At 47.6% G+C, this 17,970-nt stretch overlaps 1 protein-coding gene across 1 annotated transcript; it reads left to right on the top strand.

Moving 5' to 3' along the window:
- Nucleotides 1-4,790: 4,790 nt before the first annotated feature.
- DLST (dihydrolipoamide S-succinyltransferase) lies at nt 4,791-17,246 on the top strand. The gene is made up of 14 exons (XM_026848908.1): nt 4,791-5,472; nt 6,806-6,854; nt 7,902-7,957; nt 8,295-8,369; nt 8,735-8,790; nt 9,488-9,599; nt 10,077-10,232; nt 10,509-10,594; nt 11,230-11,327; nt 13,157-13,287; nt 13,858-13,931; nt 14,780-14,863; nt 15,390-15,557; nt 16,052-17,246. The coding sequence occupies exons 7-14, from the start codon at nt 10,184-10,186 to the stop codon at nt 16,184-16,186; spliced, it is 825 nt and encodes a 274-aa protein (XP_026704709.1). The 5' UTR covers nt 4,791-5,472; nt 6,806-6,854; nt 7,902-7,957; nt 8,295-8,369; nt 8,735-8,790; nt 9,488-9,599; nt 10,077-10,183; the 3' UTR covers nt 16,187-17,246.
- Nucleotides 17,247-17,970: the final 724 nt, after the last annotated feature.

The raw sequence follows: 17,970 nt of genomic DNA, 5'->3' as shown, positions 1-17,970 counted from the left end.
GGACAATTACAGAGTAACCGTCCCTGGGGGGTGCTTCTTCCTCATCCACATTAATTAGAAGTAGCTTTGCATCCCTGAAGTAGGACAGTTTATGTCTTTTCCAGACACCTTTAAAGTGTCTTGAGATTCTTTTGCTATGACCCAGAAACATCTGATCATGTTCAACACCATCAGTCTCCTGTCTGCATGTCTGCTCCATGGTGAGTCCCCCAGGCTAGTGAACAGTGTACAAAATGGGTTTCTTCTCACTGCTTTTTAGCAGGTTGCCTTTCTTCAAGCAGCCCTGTATTCCAGGCAGGTATCTGGGAGAGCTTTACCTTTTCCAGAGCTCTAGAAAAAACAAATATTTTCTGTCTGACACCACTTGGTTGCTCTCCTGTGTTGTCTTCCCCCACCTCCCGACCATTAGGGTTTCATTTTCCTAACAGTCTGTCATGGGGGCATTAAAACTGCTCAGTTTGCCCATGGCCAGCAGAAGGCCGGGGTCCCAGCATCACCCCTTGCCCTTGTATAACAAGTTTCACCGTCACCTGTGGCCACCCCTTAGCCTGCCAGCCACTTCCAACAAAGCCACACAGAAAATGCAATGAAGTCATAGATTCCCTACACCCTTAAGCCAGTCCTTCTACTTCACTCAGTTTGTTACAGAAACACCTTCTTTTGGCACTTGGTCACAATTTCTCTCTTCATCTGTGTTCGACAGCAAGGTCAGGGAGCTGACCTGTCCCCTATGCTGAGGCTTCCTAGCCCCAGAAACCCGGGACAATACCCATCTCATAAGTAGGTCGACTCAGAGCTGGCAGGAAGCCTTTCACTTGCCTAAGGCTTCCAGCACCACCACCTTTCTGCCAAAGATTTGAAGGCTGGGAGAAAAAGCCTGTGGTCCCAGGCCATAGCAGCCCGCCGTGGGTGGCTTCGGCTCCCCCCGCAGCTTCCCCAGCACTGCAGGACCGAGAGGTGCTCCCCCAAGCAAACGGCTCCCGCTGATGCAGCCCCTTCCCGCGCCTGGCGCCGCCGGTGCGTGTGCCGCTACCCCCTTACTGCCCCGCCCTGCGCCAGGCCCGCCGCCCTCTCGGGAAAGGCGGCGGCGGCGGCACCGGGCGGAACTGACAGGCGGGAAAAGCTTCCGAAAACCGCCGGTCTCGGGCTCCGCCGCCTCAGGCTGTCGCTGGGCTGAAGCGTTCGGAGGGCCTCTCTGTTGGCAACCGCGACTCGCTTCGCACCGCCCCCTTCCTCGGCCGGGGCCGGCCCGGTGCAGAAACGGCAAATAAACTGGTGTCTAGTTCCAGGTTGAATTCCTGTGCTCAGTTTCCAAAGCAGTCGTTGAACCGATGGAAACGGCAGTAACCGGTGCTGGTGGCAGCCTGGGCTTGTAGAGGCCAGCTGGCCGGAGCTGGCTACTTAAATCAACCCCGGGGCCTCGCGTGACCACTGGTTCTGTCGTTTGCTGGCGTCTGGCCGCATCTTCCCTTTAAACATGCATAGTTTTATGTGCATACGTGTATATGCGTGCGTATGCAAACATATATATGTATGTTTACAGGAGGAAAAGCATCACTTCTCTTCCAAATGACTGGCTGAAGCCTTAGAGCATGAGAGTTTATTTTAGCCATTGTGTGAATGTAGGCGAGCAAGTGTCGACAGCTAATTGTAATATTGAATATTTAACTGTGTTGTACTTCCCCACAGGGCTGTTGTATGTTAGATGCTTGTCTTTGGGTGCTACATATAGATTTGTGTTTGTAAGTATGTGTGTATATATAAAAACCTGCACTATAAACAATTTATAACTAACTATAGTTATATCTCATTATACATATATGTAGATATAAATTAATTATAGTGCGCTTTAAGTTTTTAAAGTGACATTTTAACAATATTTAAGCTTTGTCACCTCTCAGTGGTGCTGTGTAATTATACAGAGCAGGGGGAAAAGCCAGATGGAGCATTCAAACCTTTTACAAAAGTAGTCTGGAAATCAGGAGGTTATACATGAATACTAGTAAGGGGAGATAATTTTAGGTAACCTGTTAGATGTACTAGAAAAGTTGAGAAGTCAAGATGGTGGTAATAGTTTGATTTCAATTTGAGTAAGGATGTGGGAAGTAAGTTTTGATGAAGGGGATAATACAGACTTTTATGGGAGAGGGGAAAAAACCACCAGAACTTGGCAAACCTTTGATGGGAGAAGTGAGAACAATAGACAAGTACAGAATTCAGAAGTGTAGGGTTGAATGGGAGAACAGTGGAGTCAGCAAGAAACAACGAGGGTGGGGAAGGATTGACTGGATTTTGATGATCTTGTAAAGGAGAAAAAGATCCTGGATTCATGTATCAAGTAGAAATCATGAATAGCCTGTCTTTGAGCATGTAAGACCTGGGCGGGGGGGGCAGCTGCTGAAGGATGTCCTGAAAAAGTCCAGAGAAGAGCTAGTCTGAAAAGGGATGGTTTGATCAGGAGCTGTGTTCAGTGCTTTGAGAATCAAGTCCTTCTATTTATCCGGGGAAGAGTTTGTAAAGAACTTCTTTTTTCCCTGTTTGATCCTCCCCACGTGCTGGAAGAGTTCTCAGGCTGTTGTCTTAGTTACAGTATCCTTTACCACTCAGCATTGTTATCTCCATCCTGTCTTAGCATCTGCCTTGCCTTGCTCTATATAATTCTGTTAAAATCAGTGAAAGATGTGCGGTGGGGTTTTTGTGTGTAGCAGTGGTTCACACTCGTTAAAGCAGCAGCTTCTCTGCTTTGAAGAAGCTGAGGCTGGAGAACCAATTGCTGCTTTGTCTGTTGTCAGAGCTGCCCAGCACTGGGCTTCTGCTTTGCCTCTGTTGAAATTAGCTGTACTTTCCTGTTCAGTTTGTGTCCTTACCTGAACTGGTCCCCATTCCCAATGTTGGAGAAGAAATCTGTAGGTATACAGACTGTCGCTTTAGCTGATGTATTCCATAATTTATTTCAGAGTGTTATGACCTACTGGAAGGTGATGGCTCCTTGAAAGGTGCGGCCTGGGATGCTCTGTGCCAAGGTCATTTTAACATCATAACAGTTATAAAAACAATTCTGAGAAGTCATGTGAAACATAGGGGGAAAATTAATCACTTGGTATGTGAGTCACTAGCTAATTAGACCAAGACTTATTACTCCAAGTGGAGTCTATCAGTTTAAAGTGGCCTGAAGTGCTCATGCCAGCTAGCAAAATCTAAATGTTTCCATATTCACTGAAGAAGCTAGGATCAGGCAGAGAGCAAGTTTAGCCGAGTGATACCAGGAAGGAATCACAATGATTCTTTCAGGGAAAAAAGTAACAGGAAACAGCCCTGTGAGGCATCTCTGGGCCTGTAGGTGCCTCTCTGAGGTACTGTAGTGAAGAGATGGACACACAGCAGTTCAGCAGAATCTCAGAGGAATCTCAGTATCTTAGTGGCTTCTTCCTCACATTAGAGCTCTTTCCCCATTTCTTAACCTAAAGGACAGAAGGGTTGAGCGATACCACTTTTTTTCCTTAATTTGGCAGCAGTCGTGGAACACAGACTTAGCACCTTTTGTGGAAGAGAGATGCAGATGTGTTTTTTCACAAAGATTTATTTTAGGACAGGCCTTCTAAACTTTTTTTTAACCTTACAGTAAACTGAGCAAATAAAATTGGCTGTTTCTGCTTCAGTCTGAGGCTTTTCCTCTTTCTTAACAAGTTATTGTCTGGCATGCTAGGAATACCTTTAACCACCTTTTTTTACAAACCACCCAGGAAAACATTAATGGGCAGAGGGGAGCTCAGGTCACTTGATGCTGTATATTTGATTGATTTCATATTATCTGGGGCACTATGAAAAGAGGGAAGGATTTGATCAATATGGGAACTAACATGGGTGCTGAGGATTGTGGTGCTTTAGATGCTTGACCAAGTGGAGTTAAGTTGAAGTTTGTCTTACTGATCCCAGTTTATGGCTGGCTCTACACAAACCAGATCTGAGTTAGCAGGGGGCCAGTGCTGCACCAAGATAAAGCGTTGTAGCCTTCACGATGACTCTGCAGGCCGTGCAGGGCTCCCTGCTTTCCTTTCCCCAGCCAGACCTGAGGCAGGGGCTCTAGCAGGCCCTGCTGGAAGCCAGTCTTGCAGGACTGCTGGTCTGGGATAGTTGGTCCCTGCAGTGGGCTGGCAAAGGGTAGCTGCGTGGCACTGTGCTGGAGCTCCTGTGCGCTGCCAGACGGACAGTGGCTTAGCAGCAAATCAGCCTGACTGTCTGCATATTCAGCACAGCTAATCATAACCCTGTTAAACTGTCTGTCAGTCACTGAGTTGACCATGCACTAGTATCTGAGAAGCCAAATCCATCAATAAGTTTGGATAATTAAACTGCCAAGGGGCTGACTCCAGACCTGTTAGCAGTTTTGACAATATGAATTGTTCACTGAATATGTATTTGTACCCTACAGCACTCAGTCCTGTAGATGGTGTGGCAAACTTAAAGTATTTCTTTGATCCTTGATGTCTATGTTGTATTATCACACACAGCTCCACAAATAATTTTGATATTTAAGATCAGTTGTATTCCATCCTGCTTGCCCTGGTGCAGCTGAAATCAGGGCTTATAAGCAAACTTCCCTTCAGATACCGAAGATGTGAATGGAATCTTAATTTTTACCTCTTAATCTTAGCTGCTGGATGAGGGTGCTTTGAGCTGTTGGGTAACTGCTGTTCCAAACCAGTCAACTGCATTTCAGTCATGGTTAGTGTCATGTTTTCCTATAGCTTTTACAGGGTTCTTAGGTTCTCCAGATGTGCAGGTTTGATGCTAGAGAAATGTATTATAAACAATAAGGAAAGCAACTAGAATATCTTGAAATGTGTTTTTAGGAAAGTTACACTGAGATAGGAGTTCAGTCAATGATTACATGGGTATGAAGTGAAATGTCACCAGAAGGTGGAATTCCTGGCTCACTCAAGGCAGTAGAAATTTTGCCATCGAGGTAAATTCTGCCCTTCTGCAGTTCAAAGGCTCCATAGCCTTAAAACAAACAAACAAACCCCAGATGCTGCATTCATGACTGTAGGAGTAAACATCATGGGATGTTTTTCATCGTATCCAGTAGCTGCCTTTGACCTTCTTGTAGCAAATTTTAGTGAATGAATCTTTAGAAATCTGCTCCTTCTTAAAGAGGACGAGAAGGTCAAAATAGCTGGAGCCACAACTGAAAACTAAGTGCGTCAGGTTTAGCATCACTCCACAGGAAAGCATCCTGTAAGGAGACAAAGCAAAGAAGGCTGTAGGTGCCCTCCCCACCTCCCTGCCACGCACAGTATGGGAAGGTGGCAGGCCTGCAGTCTGGAGCGTGGGAATGGTGGGTTCCATCTCTGATCCAGGTCTCATGGGAAAACCAAAGTCCTTCTAGAGTGGGTCTGTCTTTTTGCAATACTGATAGTTCCTCTTCTCTCTGACAGGGAAACTGTACTCTGGCAAGATGCTCTCTGTCTGGTGAGTCTTACACTTTTATTTCATTTCAAGCTACCTAGACAGAACAGAGCTGATGATGGAAATTGGTAATAGGTTTGATTGGGGTTTATTTCTGTCAGTCATGTAATGAAGAAACAGTGGGTGAAATGAGCTGTGTTTCCATGTGAGTGCTTCCCTTGCCTAATGGACATGCTGCCCAATCCATTCCGCTCTGGTGAAGATTTCACAGCAGCAGCACAGTGTATTTCAAGCATTGCAGTGCTTGAAACACATGCTGTTGCAGAGCCTAGCTCTGTAACAAACTCCTTTGAAAATGATGGGTGAATGTTAAGTGACATATCAAATCTAGTGTGATTGTGAACTCCTCTTCAGTGCTTAAACTGGATTTTCCCAGATCTCTCTTTTTTCCTAGCTGTACTGTGTTTATATAGCATTACATCACTCACTTCTGCTTGCACTTTGAGACACCAGTTAGATCTGCTTACCTTTTCTGTTTCTAGAGTTCCAATATCAGCTCTTTAGTAGGGGATATGGTGTCAAAATTGTGTCGCTTTTTTTTAAAATCAAGTGGGGAAATGGTTCTTCCTTCTGGCATTGTGTAATTGAGATAATTATGTTCTCCAGTTGCTACGCTGGCTCTCTTTAAGATCAGTCTGGAAAACTGCCCAATGCCCTGAAAGAGACAAAGGACAGGAGTTCAGTTCATAATAAAAATTGCGGTGTCAGGGCATGTGAGCAGTGTGGGAAGGGGACAGTGAGTTATGTGAAACTGAGAAGCCATGCAAGTACCTCCCTGCTGTGAGTTTTGGAAACGTTCTTGGGACAGCAGGTGGACAGAGAAGAGGGATGATGATGGCTTGCTACTCTGCTCTACACCCTGTTTTCATTCTTTTTTTCTCCTTACCTGTCCATGCAACTGAGGCTTCCTGGTGATGCCTCTTAGGGGACTGATGCCTTTCTCCTATTAGAAACCCCTTTGTATTGGTGAGGATAACTCAGCAGCAGCTATGATTTTAGCAGTCCTGGAGGTGTCCCTCATAGCTGTTTCCTGGTTTTGTTCTGACTGGGGTAGCTGCTGCTTTGTTTGCCCCATTTCAAAGTTATCCTTATTAGCTTTGAGGTCAAGATATAACTGGTTTTGCCATGTCTATAAATCTAGATGAAGGCAAGACCACAGCTCTTAGCAAGCTAGGGGCAGATTTGATGGTGCTGAGGTGCCTCTATATGACTGTGTTCCCCACTTAGTCCCAAGCTTCTTTCAGGGTGGATAGGAGTGTTATCTGCACTCTTACCTGACAGGGACACTTGAGGGCTGGACAACGTTCCTGTGGGGTAACACCATTCTCATTCACAGGTGTGGCTGGGAGCCAGGGATTGGCTTACACCAACAGCAGGAAGCTTGTGTAAGTATCCCCAGGAAAGCTATGATGTGGAGAGGCTGGGGCTGCTCTAGCTCTGATAAGATTTGGGGGCTGGGAGGAAGAATATGGTTGGCTGTCATAAAATCCCTGTGCATGTTGTAGGAGCGTGGAGCTAGCCCTAACAAAATCTAGGTTTTGCAGGTCAGGAACTATGGCATGCTTAAAGAAAACAAGCTTCGTTTGGAATCAGACACCGAGGCAGGGAAAGAACAGGAATGAGGAGACTGGTGACAAGTGCATCTCTACCTTTTGATTATCTGACTAGAAGTGTTGTTCGCTCTATGGTGGCCTCTTGGTAGGATTTTTGTCAGAAGTGGGGTGGTTCAGGGAGCTGTCATTCATATGGCAAGGTTTGCATTGATGAGGTGGTCTTGTGAAAATGTATTTGGGGAAATAACCTTAACAGCACACGCATAAAAGCCTGAAATGCTGGTCTGTTTGCACCAAGTAGCCTGTGTTAGAGGAAATACTAAATCATGTTTGCTTCAGGTTTCCAAATGTGGTGTCAGTAGGTGTGAAAAACATCCTTTGGAACACTTGGGATTGCCAGCTCCCTGTGAAGAGACATGGTGGAAATAGCTTGTCTCTTGGATATGTTGCAATAGGCAATTTATGATGCTTTCTCTTTTTGGAGCATTCTAGCAACTTCTGTAGAGAAGTCAGTCCTGTTGTGGAGGTAAAAAATGGTTACTGCTCTAGTCTTGGGCATAGGGTGGGCTGGCTAGGTCAGCCTTTTATCAGTATTTAAACCACAGGGGTTCTGTTGGGTTGTCTCCCTAAATTAAAATTCCATAAATGTCCTTTCTCACTGAGTTTCTGAGAGTGCTAGTGATGGTAAGCTGTAATGTTTTCTTTCTTAGTGGGGATTGTTGCAGCTTGAACTGCAGGAGTCCCTTGGAACAAATACATCAGAACAGCTGAGCAGCCTTTCAGATCAGTTAAGCAAATGTAAATTCTGTACTTGAGCTTGGTGCTGGCAGCCTGCAGAGGAATGTACTTCTGTGTTCATATCTTTCTCTCTTTTTGCAGAGTAAATGGCTCCGGTGTCTTCACTGTCCGTTACTTCAGAACCACTGCAGTACATAGTAAGTAAAAAGACAGGAGTCAGCGAGATGGCTCTTGTGCTACTTGTTGCTGTCCTGACAACAGCTGAAGCTACTTCTTCATCCTTAGTCTAGGCCCACTGCTGTCCTGCCTTGATGGATGGGTGAGGGTTTATGTTCCAAGGCCCTAAAGATTTTGTCGGGCATTCATGTCACAGTGTGATTTTCAGTCAGATGGGAATTTCTCTTGTATTGAAGCAAGGAGAAAGCTTGATGTCTGTTGTCCTACCCCCTCTAGTAGAGTCCTGCCGACAAGAATGAAGCAATGCCATAAATTTTGAGCTCTGAATGTCTTCAAGTCTGTCTGTCTCTCTCACAGGGGATGATGTGGTTACAGTGAACACCCCAGCCTTTGCAGAGTCAGTCACAGAAGGAGATGTCAGGTGGGAGAAAGGTGAGCAGTTGCCTCTTCCCTGAAACTCTGCTCTGGACTGCTCAGGGATGGATTGTAGTTCACTGACTGACATTCTGCTCTGTGCCTTTCAGTCTGTGACAAATGAGACAGTTAACTGCAGTTCTCCTAAGGAGTAAAAATTGAAGTTACTGCCTCAGCACCTCTCTGTTATGGGTGATGCTGGATGTCTAAACTGGAATCGGACATTGTGCAGTAGACTGGTTGTTTGAGCTAGACTTTTCCTTAGAAGTTGTGGAAAACTGGGGTGAGAAAATTCTGGGTTGGTGGGGAAGACTGCTGTGGGTTAAGAGGGGAGGCTGGAGCACACCTCCCTCCTCACAGTGGTGTTCATATCTATCATTCAGCTGTTGGAGACACAGTGGCAGAAGATGAAGTGGTGTGTGAGATTGAAACAGACAAGGTAGGAGTTTTCTGGACCAAAACTTTTTCTAGTTCTGTAGCAGATGCCCTGTATGGCTCCTCTCCCACTAAGAGCTCCTAGAGCCTGCAGGCCCTGCCCGTGTTTCCTGCTCCCTTCATGGAGAAAAGCTTTTCTCATATAGTATTGAGGTTGGCTGTGCCTTAAGTGAGAATTCTTTGATAACTCTTCCTTCCTCATACATTTGATTAAGCATCAGGGGTGCCGATGTTTGTTGGAGCTGCAATTCCACTCCTTCAAATCTCAGTGTCCTAAGCTGTTTGTGTTTAAACAGAGGAGAAATCTGCAGAGCCATAGGATGTCTTCGGATTGTTTAAATTTAGCCTTTAAGTTTACTCGCTCCTTAAAGGACTCTTAAGCTTTTAAGTTCTTACTAAAACTCCCTGCCAATTTCTGCTTCTGTTGTTGCTGTCAGGAGGATGGTGGCAGCCAGTTAATTCTTGATTGTACCCTGGAGCAGGAAGATCAGGCTGTATGTTATACTGCTAGCATCTCCTAAAACTTCTCAGTATTGGCACAAAATCCTTGTAGAGGGTGTGAAGACTGGTGCAAATGATGCAAGACGGAGCTGCTGCCTCTGCCAAATTACAATGTGTATCTGCACATATTGGCACCTTCTCTTGGGCACTTGTTCTCCATCCAGTGTTTGGGGGAATTTCATTGATTTTCCTTTTTGCAGACATCAGTGCAAGTTCCAGCCCCAGCGGCTGGTGTGATTGAAGCCCTTCTGGTACCTGATGGTGGCAAAGTGGAAGGGGGGACACCCCTGTTCAAACTCAGGAAAACTGGAGGTAAGTCAGGCATGTATAACTTGCACAGGCCTTCCTGTTTCCACTGATGTTTTTTCTGAAGCAGAGGGATCCTGAGAGAGGTTAAATGTTTCCTCCATCTGCCTCTGTAGCTGGAAGAAAATACTCCAATCTTGTCCATTAGAAATCCTCCTGAGGATAGAACTTTACTTTCGCTCCCTCTGGAGGAGACTGCAGCTCTAAGCTAAAATTAGTTGAGAATTCTCCTGATATTTAACTCCCTTCTCTGCCCACTTCTCTTTAGCATCCAGTCTTCTGCACAGGGAGATCTAGGGTGTCAGTGAGTAAAACACTTTCACCGTGGGATTCTCTTGTGGTGGCTCCGATGAGTTCAGTAGTGCTGAGAACATAAAGGCACTTGGTCAGATGGTTAACTTTTATAAAGTTGTTTGGAATCAGGAGATCCCTGACAGTGGAAGCTGTCAGTTGCCCTTACCATGGTTATTCTTTGTCTTTCAGCTGCTCCTGCCAAGGCCAAACCAGCAGCAGCCCCTCCTCCTCCTGCAGCCCCTGAACCGGTAGCTGCAGCTGCTCCTCCCCCTGCTGCAGCACCAATTCCCACTACAATGCCACCAGTGCCATCTGTGTCAGCTCAGCCTATTGACAGCAAACCAGGTGAGGCAACAGCTGTTTTCTCCTGTTTTCAAGTCTCTCCTTGGGGAGAGTGTGTAAGGTTAGGGACGCAAACAGTCTGGCATTTATGGTGAAGGCCTCCCTGCATCACTGCCCTGCATGCTCCAGACTGGAGAGCTCAGCTATGCCTGGAACCTGCCTAGCCTGATTCAAGGCTGCTTCTGTGCTGTGTTGCTTGGGCAAAACAGGCGTTTTACCTCAGGGCATTGTGATCAAGCCCCGGCTTCCCTTTTTGACTGATGTGTTCTTTACCCTCAGTGTCTGCAGTGAAGCCGGCTGCAGCCCCAGCAGCAGCCCCTCCTGGGGAGGCAGTGCCCAGCAAAGGTGCCAGATCAGAGCACAGGGTAAGCTGTGGGAATAGGGGCCTTGCTAGCACTTCCGTTGCTGGGTGACAGTCTGTTCTGGCGTAAGCCTTGAGCCTTCCGGATGTGTCCATATCTACTGGTTCACATCCAGCTCAGTGGGCCTGTCACAGATGGGGAAATTCTCTACATGACAGCACCACTTAGGGGTGGAAGAAGAGCCAGGTCCGATCTGACACAGGTCTTTTCTAGGCAAAAATCTTGTCTTGAGCTCTGCTGACTGATCTGCTTGATCTGTCCACAAGTCCTCAGCAAAGGGTTGAGGCTGCTGCAGCTGCCTTGTGCATTCTTAAGAGAACATGGTTAAGCAGCTGCTCTCTTAGCAGTCTTGCTCTTCTCACATTAGCCTTATGCTGAAATCCTACACATGCTTGGAGGTCCTGAGGAACACACAGGTCAGAAGTATATTGTGATACTGTGTGTTCAGCTGGGCAGCTCCGTAGTGAAATCAACTCAGCCTGTCATGCTCCTCAGGGAGACCTGGAGTGGAAACCTTGGCCCTAAGCTGTCTATTACTAGTCAACCAGATGGCAAGAAGAGGGGCCTTACGAGTTTTGTGCATTTTGCACCTTGGTTGAGCTTGAGGCAACTTCTGCTTATATCTTTTTAATTTTCAGGTGAAGATGAATAGGATGCGTCAGCGTATTGCTCAGCGGCTGAAAGAGGCTCAGAATACTTGTGCCATGCTGACCACTTTCAACGAGATTGATATGAGGTGAGGAGCAGACCTTTTCCCTTTACAAGTAGAAATAGATGCAGGCAGTCACCTTTAAATAGCGGTCAAGACCTTGCTGATTCTCTCTGGAGAGATTAGCAACATGTCTTTTGGGACCTCTTTCTTAGGTGTGTACTACAGACTGCGCAGCTTCATCAGGGCCATGTTGGTGTTGCACATACTGCATAGCTTCCTAATGGCCTGTCATTCCTCAAGAGTCATCTACTGCTTGTAAAAGGGGCAGTCTGGTTCCTCATCTGTGTGGTTCGTGATTGAGGACTGGTAGATGTTGAGCAGAAGACCAGGAGTGGCTAGTATCACTTGTATAGTGGCTACTAGAAGACAGCAAGATGTAGCATCTGCTTTCCACCACCCCACCAGGTTACTCTGCTTTTGGAGGTGGGCATATTTAGCTTGCAATGAGGTGGTTCCGCAGGGCTCATTGGCCTTCCAGGTGAGCGTTATATAGGTCTGAGGCCTTTGCTGTCAGATGGTGTAGCTTTCCAGAGATGGACTAGCATCCTTCCCCATCCCCTCCAGGCAGGTGGGGGTCTCCTGACTCAAATGCTTGCATGGACTGAATGCACTAATGGCTTTGGAGGGTGGGCAGCTTATGTTACAGTGCATTAAGGGGAAATTGTACCCAAATCAAATTGCCTTGTGAAATCCTATTCTGCTCCTTAAGACAAAACATGTAAATATTTGGGTCTCAGAACAATAAGGTTGGCAAAATAGTCTTGATTGGAGGGGAAGTGCTGCAGCTTTATCTCCTCTCAGAGGCTCATTGAGGTGTCGCTTTACGCTGGCCTGGGGCTCTCATTGCATGTGGTAATCTGGTTTGGATTGATTGCTGTGCGGTTGACTCGTGAGGACCTGTGCTGGGGCCTCCTGCTTCCCGTGGGGGGTCAGTGTCTGAAAGGAGGAAGCCATAATGAGCCAGTTTCATAGCAAACCTTGTCCTCATTGCTGCAGTCCTTGTGTCTTGGGAGGCACTAATGTCTTTGGGCAGTAATCCTAGCCCTAAACAAGGTTAGACACAGGAAAACAAACACTCTAAACCATGGAGACCCCTGCCCCTTGCTGAAACTGTCTCTTCAGAGACTTGAGGTCTCTGGAGGGGGGAAGGATGGACCGTGTAATTCCACAGCATCTGGTATTAGCCTGGAATAGGCAGAGCTTGTAGCTGCAGCCTGGTTGACTTTTTGTAAATTGCCTCAGTTCTGATAAATAGAAGCAGTTGGGAAACATGATTAGTCTGGCTGAAGTCTGTGGGTGGGCTGGCACCCACTACCATAGTATCTGGGAAGATTTCTTTCATATGACTCCCAAAGCTGGAGAGTTGGGTATGGAGGTATTGTTCTGACTGGCGCTGGACTTGCACAATGATTGAAATCTTCTGTTGATCACTGCTTGCATCTTTTCTGCTCTTGGCATTTCACGTTTTGTCACCCTTCCAGGGCTGTTGGCCCAACCACACAACAGTTGCTGTCTGTGGTGTTGTATCAGCACTGGTGTCTCCAGAGAATTGGTGGCAACATCAGGTGTAAGCAGGAAATATGCCATGCCCCATCTTGCTTTTGTGCCTGGCAGGTTAATCCTGTCCTGCTGAGTTTGTGGTCCAGGACCAGTTCCTGTTAGATCCTTTGTCAGGGGCCTTAGAGCCACCTTCAGCCCACTTCACCTATGACATTTGAAGCATTTTTCAGTAGACTGGGGGTTTGCTGGTTGGTGGTACAGGTTTGTGGTCCTTGGGGCTGGCTCTGAGATCTATTACAGAGCAAGTGTTTTCTTGAACTCTTTGCTGACCAGCATTATCATGTGTTTTGCAGCAACATCCAGGAGATGAGAGCTCTACACAAGGATCCTTTCCTGAAGAAGCACAACCTGAAGCTAGGTTTCATGTCAGCTTTTGTGAAAGCTGCAGCTTTTGCTCTGCAGGACCAGCCCGTTGTGAATGCAGGTGAGTGGTGACCCTTGCTGCTGAGTTGCATGTCTGACTGGTGAATGTGGCAAAGTTGGGGAAAGCAGGTGGCCAAGTCTATGGCAGGGGGCTAATAGCTTCAACAAGCAAATCAAATATACAGACAAAAGGGGGACAGTCCTACATGCTTCAGCTTATTTTGCTAATGCCACTATGTAGGTGGAGGACAGCTTTCCAAGAGGGGCCCTACTAGGAAGGGGTCACCAGGAGTGTGTATGCCAGCTGTGTGTACACAACTCACAGGGGGCAGAGCCTGCCGGCTGGTGTTAAGGTAGCTGCTGTAGGTGCAGTGCAGTTCGTGGGGGGTGTCAGAGGTGCTTGCTCAAACTCAGAAGAGAAAAATAACCAAGGGGATGTCTGAGGGGGACTGACCTGTCTGGGCTGTGTTTCCTTTCTGTCTGTCCTGATGCTTCTCCCACAGGTGCAGTAAGTAATTGTTATGTTTAAGCTAGAGATGAGCAAGTTGTTACAATTTTGTGGCTACTTCTGACCTGTTGAGCCCTTGATCTTGGGTACTGCATGTGTAACCCGACTTTTTTCTCCTTCTAGTGATTGATGACATGACCAAAGAGATTGTGTACAGGGACTATGTGGACATCAGTGTCGCTGTAGCAACTCCCCGGGTATGTACCTTGGATGCTTTGGCCATGCTTCCTGCAGCCTCGGGATGGTCATTTACTTTGAGCCAACTCAGCTTTGAGCTCCACTGCAGCAGAAACTTACTGATACGACTGACTTTCTAAATGAGACATCTGATACGTTGTGGACTGCTGAGACGAGTGGTTTTGGGAGAAGATGGAGGACCAAGAATATTCTGCTCCTGTACTAGGAGATGTAGTAGCAAAGTCAATATAGATCTAGTTAATGACTAGGGCCAAGTTAGGGAAACTGTTTTTTTTGTGGACCCATGAGGATATTGCATAGACAGTAAAAGCTTTGCATGTCCTGTCCTTTGGCTAACATTGCTGTGCTGTTCCACCATTTCTGTAAATGACGTTGCTGCTTCAAAGAGATCTTCTTGTCCAGGGAGAGTATGGAATGGCGATACAGACATTGAATTAGTTGGCTCTGTTGTGAGGCAGAGGTTTGGCCAGGACTGAAGTTTTCACACTCTCCTAAAGTCTAGGGGAGGTCCAACATAAAGGGATTCCCCTCTTCTTGTGGAGAAAGAAGTCACAGCTGAACTCTGCCCAGTGCTTCACCTGCTTTTGTGGACATGGAGAGAACTAGTTGATTTTGTAAGACTGGCTTACAAAGGCAAAGATGATGTCTCATTGACGGCATCAGCCCTTGGTGTGTGTCGTGCCAGGTTTCCTGGCAGGCCGCCAGGGTGTGAGACAGCTCTGCCAACCACCTGCTGTGTGCTGAGGAGGAGGCAGTAACTCTGCTGGGATGAAGCCAGGCTCCTGCCCACAGTTATCTGTGTTTCGGTGTGGTGAATTTGCTGATCATGCACTTTGCTTCTTCCTAGGGTCTTGTGGTCCCTGTCGTTAGGAATGTTGAAAACATGAACTATGCTGACATAGAACGTGTTATCTCTGAGTTGGGGGAGAAGGTAAGAAAGGTTGGAGTTTTTTCTGAAAAGAGTTGTGAGGAATTGGGGGTGCTGGACAGGCAGGAATTGATTCAGTCCCTCTATGTCATCATCTTTGACCTCTAACACTCTGGGTTGTGCTGTGGGGCATGATCAGCCACATCTGTAGCTGTGCCTTGTGCCTTACAGGACAGGCCTGTCTACTTGTTACCGTTCTAGAAGACTGCAAACTATGCATTAGTGACATGGTGTATCTTCACCTTTGCCTTTAGAGGCCAAGGCTGAGCTGCCCTGGGGTAGAAGTCGCTCTGTGTGTCCCCTGCAAAAGCAGGAGTTGGAAGTGAAGGCAAGAGAATCCTTCCCCAAAGCCAGTAAGCGTTAAGATCTAAATACAGGAAGCATTTTCAAGTAATTTGTGCTGGTTTGAACAGATCAGTAAGTGAAGTTTTTGCCATCAGCATTTATTCCTAGAGAGAGTGAATGTCCAAATACTTGTCCTTTGCCTTCTGTGATCTGTGGCTTTCTAACACCTTACTCTTCTTTCTAGGCACGGAAGAATGAACTGGCCATTGAAGACATGGATGGTGGCACTTTCACAATCAGCAACGGAGGGGTTTTTGGGTCACTCTTTGGAACACCTATCATTAACCCGCCCCAGTCTGCCATCTTGGGCATGCATGCCATTGTCAACAGGCCTGTGGCTGTGGGAGGCAAGGTAGGTGGAGCTGCACAGGAGGTTTCGATCAACAGAGGGGAGGGCTCAGTGAGATGAGGACCATAGCCCATATGCTTTTTCTAGCAGGTTGGTGTCAACTTCTGAAAGGCTTTAATGTGAAAGAGGAGCAGAGACTAGCGGGTATAGGGCTGGCACTGGTACTTGCCTGAGGTGTGCAGGGGGCTGTGTCCTATTCATGAGGGGTAGAACTGGATAATCTGCTTAAGTGTGGGGAGGAGGAGGAGGAGGAGGCTATAGCCTTTGTGGTAGAGAACAGCTCCAGAAAGGGATGCAGTCTTGTGTGGTGAGGACCCAGCCCAGGTAGTGAGCAGTGCCTGGCTGATTGAGGGGATAGGCAATCCTGCCAGGTGGAACACATCCAGGAGGGCCTGAGCCCTGGATTCAGGACAAGAAGAAGCCAGGTCTTCCCCAAATTCACAGGAGGGCATCATGGTGCTGAGCTCACTAATGTCTGTCTTATTCCTCCCCTTCAGATCGAGGTGCGGCCCATGATGTATGTGGCTCTGACGTACGATCACCGGCTGATTGATGGCAGAGAGGCAGTGACTTTCCTGCGCAAGATCAAGGCAGCGGTGGAGGATCCCCGCGTGCTGCTGCTCGACCTGTAGAGCAGCCACACCCCCACACAACCCACCCAGGGCAGGGCCACAGCACCAGCAGGGGTAATCCAGGGCATTCAGGAACTGGCAGGGGTCATTCCAGTCTCCCTCCCTCCGCTGTGATCTGAGCTGTCCCAGAGGGAATTGTGGGGATAGCTCCTACCTCCTTTCCTATTCTGTTTAACAAAGGTTCAATTTCTCACGAGGATTGCTACCCAGTGGGCCAAACACTGAATGGCGCTGCCTTTCCAGAACCATCTGTATGGCGTCCTCTCCCTCACAGCACCAAACTCTCACCTCTAGCTTGTCCTGTACCACTGGAAACTGCTTGCTGCTACTGTGCTAGGGTACCTTTCCCTGCCACTCCAAGGCGGGTTCAGCTTTATTTCCTAGCACCAAGGTTCCTGGGAGGGAGAGGAGAGGAAAGGCTACTGTTCTTTCCCTGTTCTGCTTGAAAATATTTCACACTCATCTGCCTTGCAAGGGCAGTCTGGGGACCCCAGGCCACTTGCAGCAGAGGTTTTGATCAGAGCAGGGCTCGAGGTAGGTGTCTTGCCTCTGGCAGTGCCCTAGTTACACTCCCTCCACAGACAGGATTGCAGCGGTGGCAGTTCCCCTGCTTTCCCTTGGAGATTGTTTGTCTCTCTCCATCCTGGTCACTGTGGTGTGAATGTTCATGTCCGGGTGGGCAGAGCACTGTTCCTGGGGGGACAACCCTTTCACCATTACATGCCCAACACAGGGGCAAGAACCAGCCCCCAGCGGCTGTCCTTGAATCACAGCTCACTGATGGTGGGTCTGACTGCTGGCTTCCTGCGTGCGGGGCTTGGCCTGCTATCAGCAGGGAGACAGCTGGGGAGGGCCAGGCCTTTAATGTATATCCCAGCCCAAGGCTGCTGTTTTTGGGGGGAGGGGGGCAGTCCTTAATCTGATAGCGCACACATGTACTGGGGAGTGAGGGGGTTGCTAGTGCCTGCAGAGTCTATTACTCTTACCCTCTACACAGAACTTGTAACTAAAATATTTAACACAGCGGATTTTAAATGAAATAAAACTGGGCAACGACTGCGAGGTGGGGTGTGTTTGAGGGGGTGAGCAGCAGCTCCTGGTCAAGGACTTGGGCATCAGCAGCATGTAGTGTAAGAAGTCTGTTACCTAGTGGTGAGAGAAAGGGAAATGGGAGCTGGGCCTATTGCTGGTGGTGGTAAATTGAGGCTTCTCTGGTTGTGTCCTCAAACCCTCTTTGGCACAGAACTGGCTCTTCCCAGCAAACATGATGTTTTCAGGACTGGATATCATCCTTTTCTTGGTCTAGCAACAGAACTGTTACAGATGGTGAGGAAATCTCAGTGTTTGTTAAATGCCATGATGGCCAAGAGGGAGACCTGGGACAGGCTTATGAAGTACAGGTGTGGAGCCAGGCTGTATTTTCCCTGCTACAACAGGGGAGAGTTGCAAATCATGCAAGTGGGGAAAAAGGCTGTTAAGAGTAGCGGAGGGAGAAAGGAGGCATGATCAAAGAACTGTAAAGCAAAAGTTGTTTGTGGTGCTGAGAGCATTTCCCCAAGGAGCTGTCCTTGCTGGAACAATATGAAATTGTTCCTGGGTCGTGGCAGGGTTTTTCCAGCTCTGACATCAACTATAGAGAATGTTTTGCCCTTCCCGGCTGTGAGTGAAGAGGGCAGCCCTTTTTAAGAGAAAATGATTGCACTCACAGCTGGCATGCTGATGAAAGGGAGAGTAGTTCCTTGTACTGGTTTGTGTGACTTCCTGGCAGCTGTGGACAAACCAGT

The sequence above is a fragment of the Athene cunicularia genome (assembly GCF_003259725.1).
Source record: "Athene cunicularia isolate RWA chromosome 5 unlocalized genomic scaffold, athCun1 chr5_part1, whole genome shotgun sequence".
NCBI lineage: Eukaryota > Metazoa > Chordata > Aves > Strigiformes > Strigidae > Athene > Athene cunicularia.
This window is presented reverse-complemented; position numbering and strand designations above follow the sequence as displayed.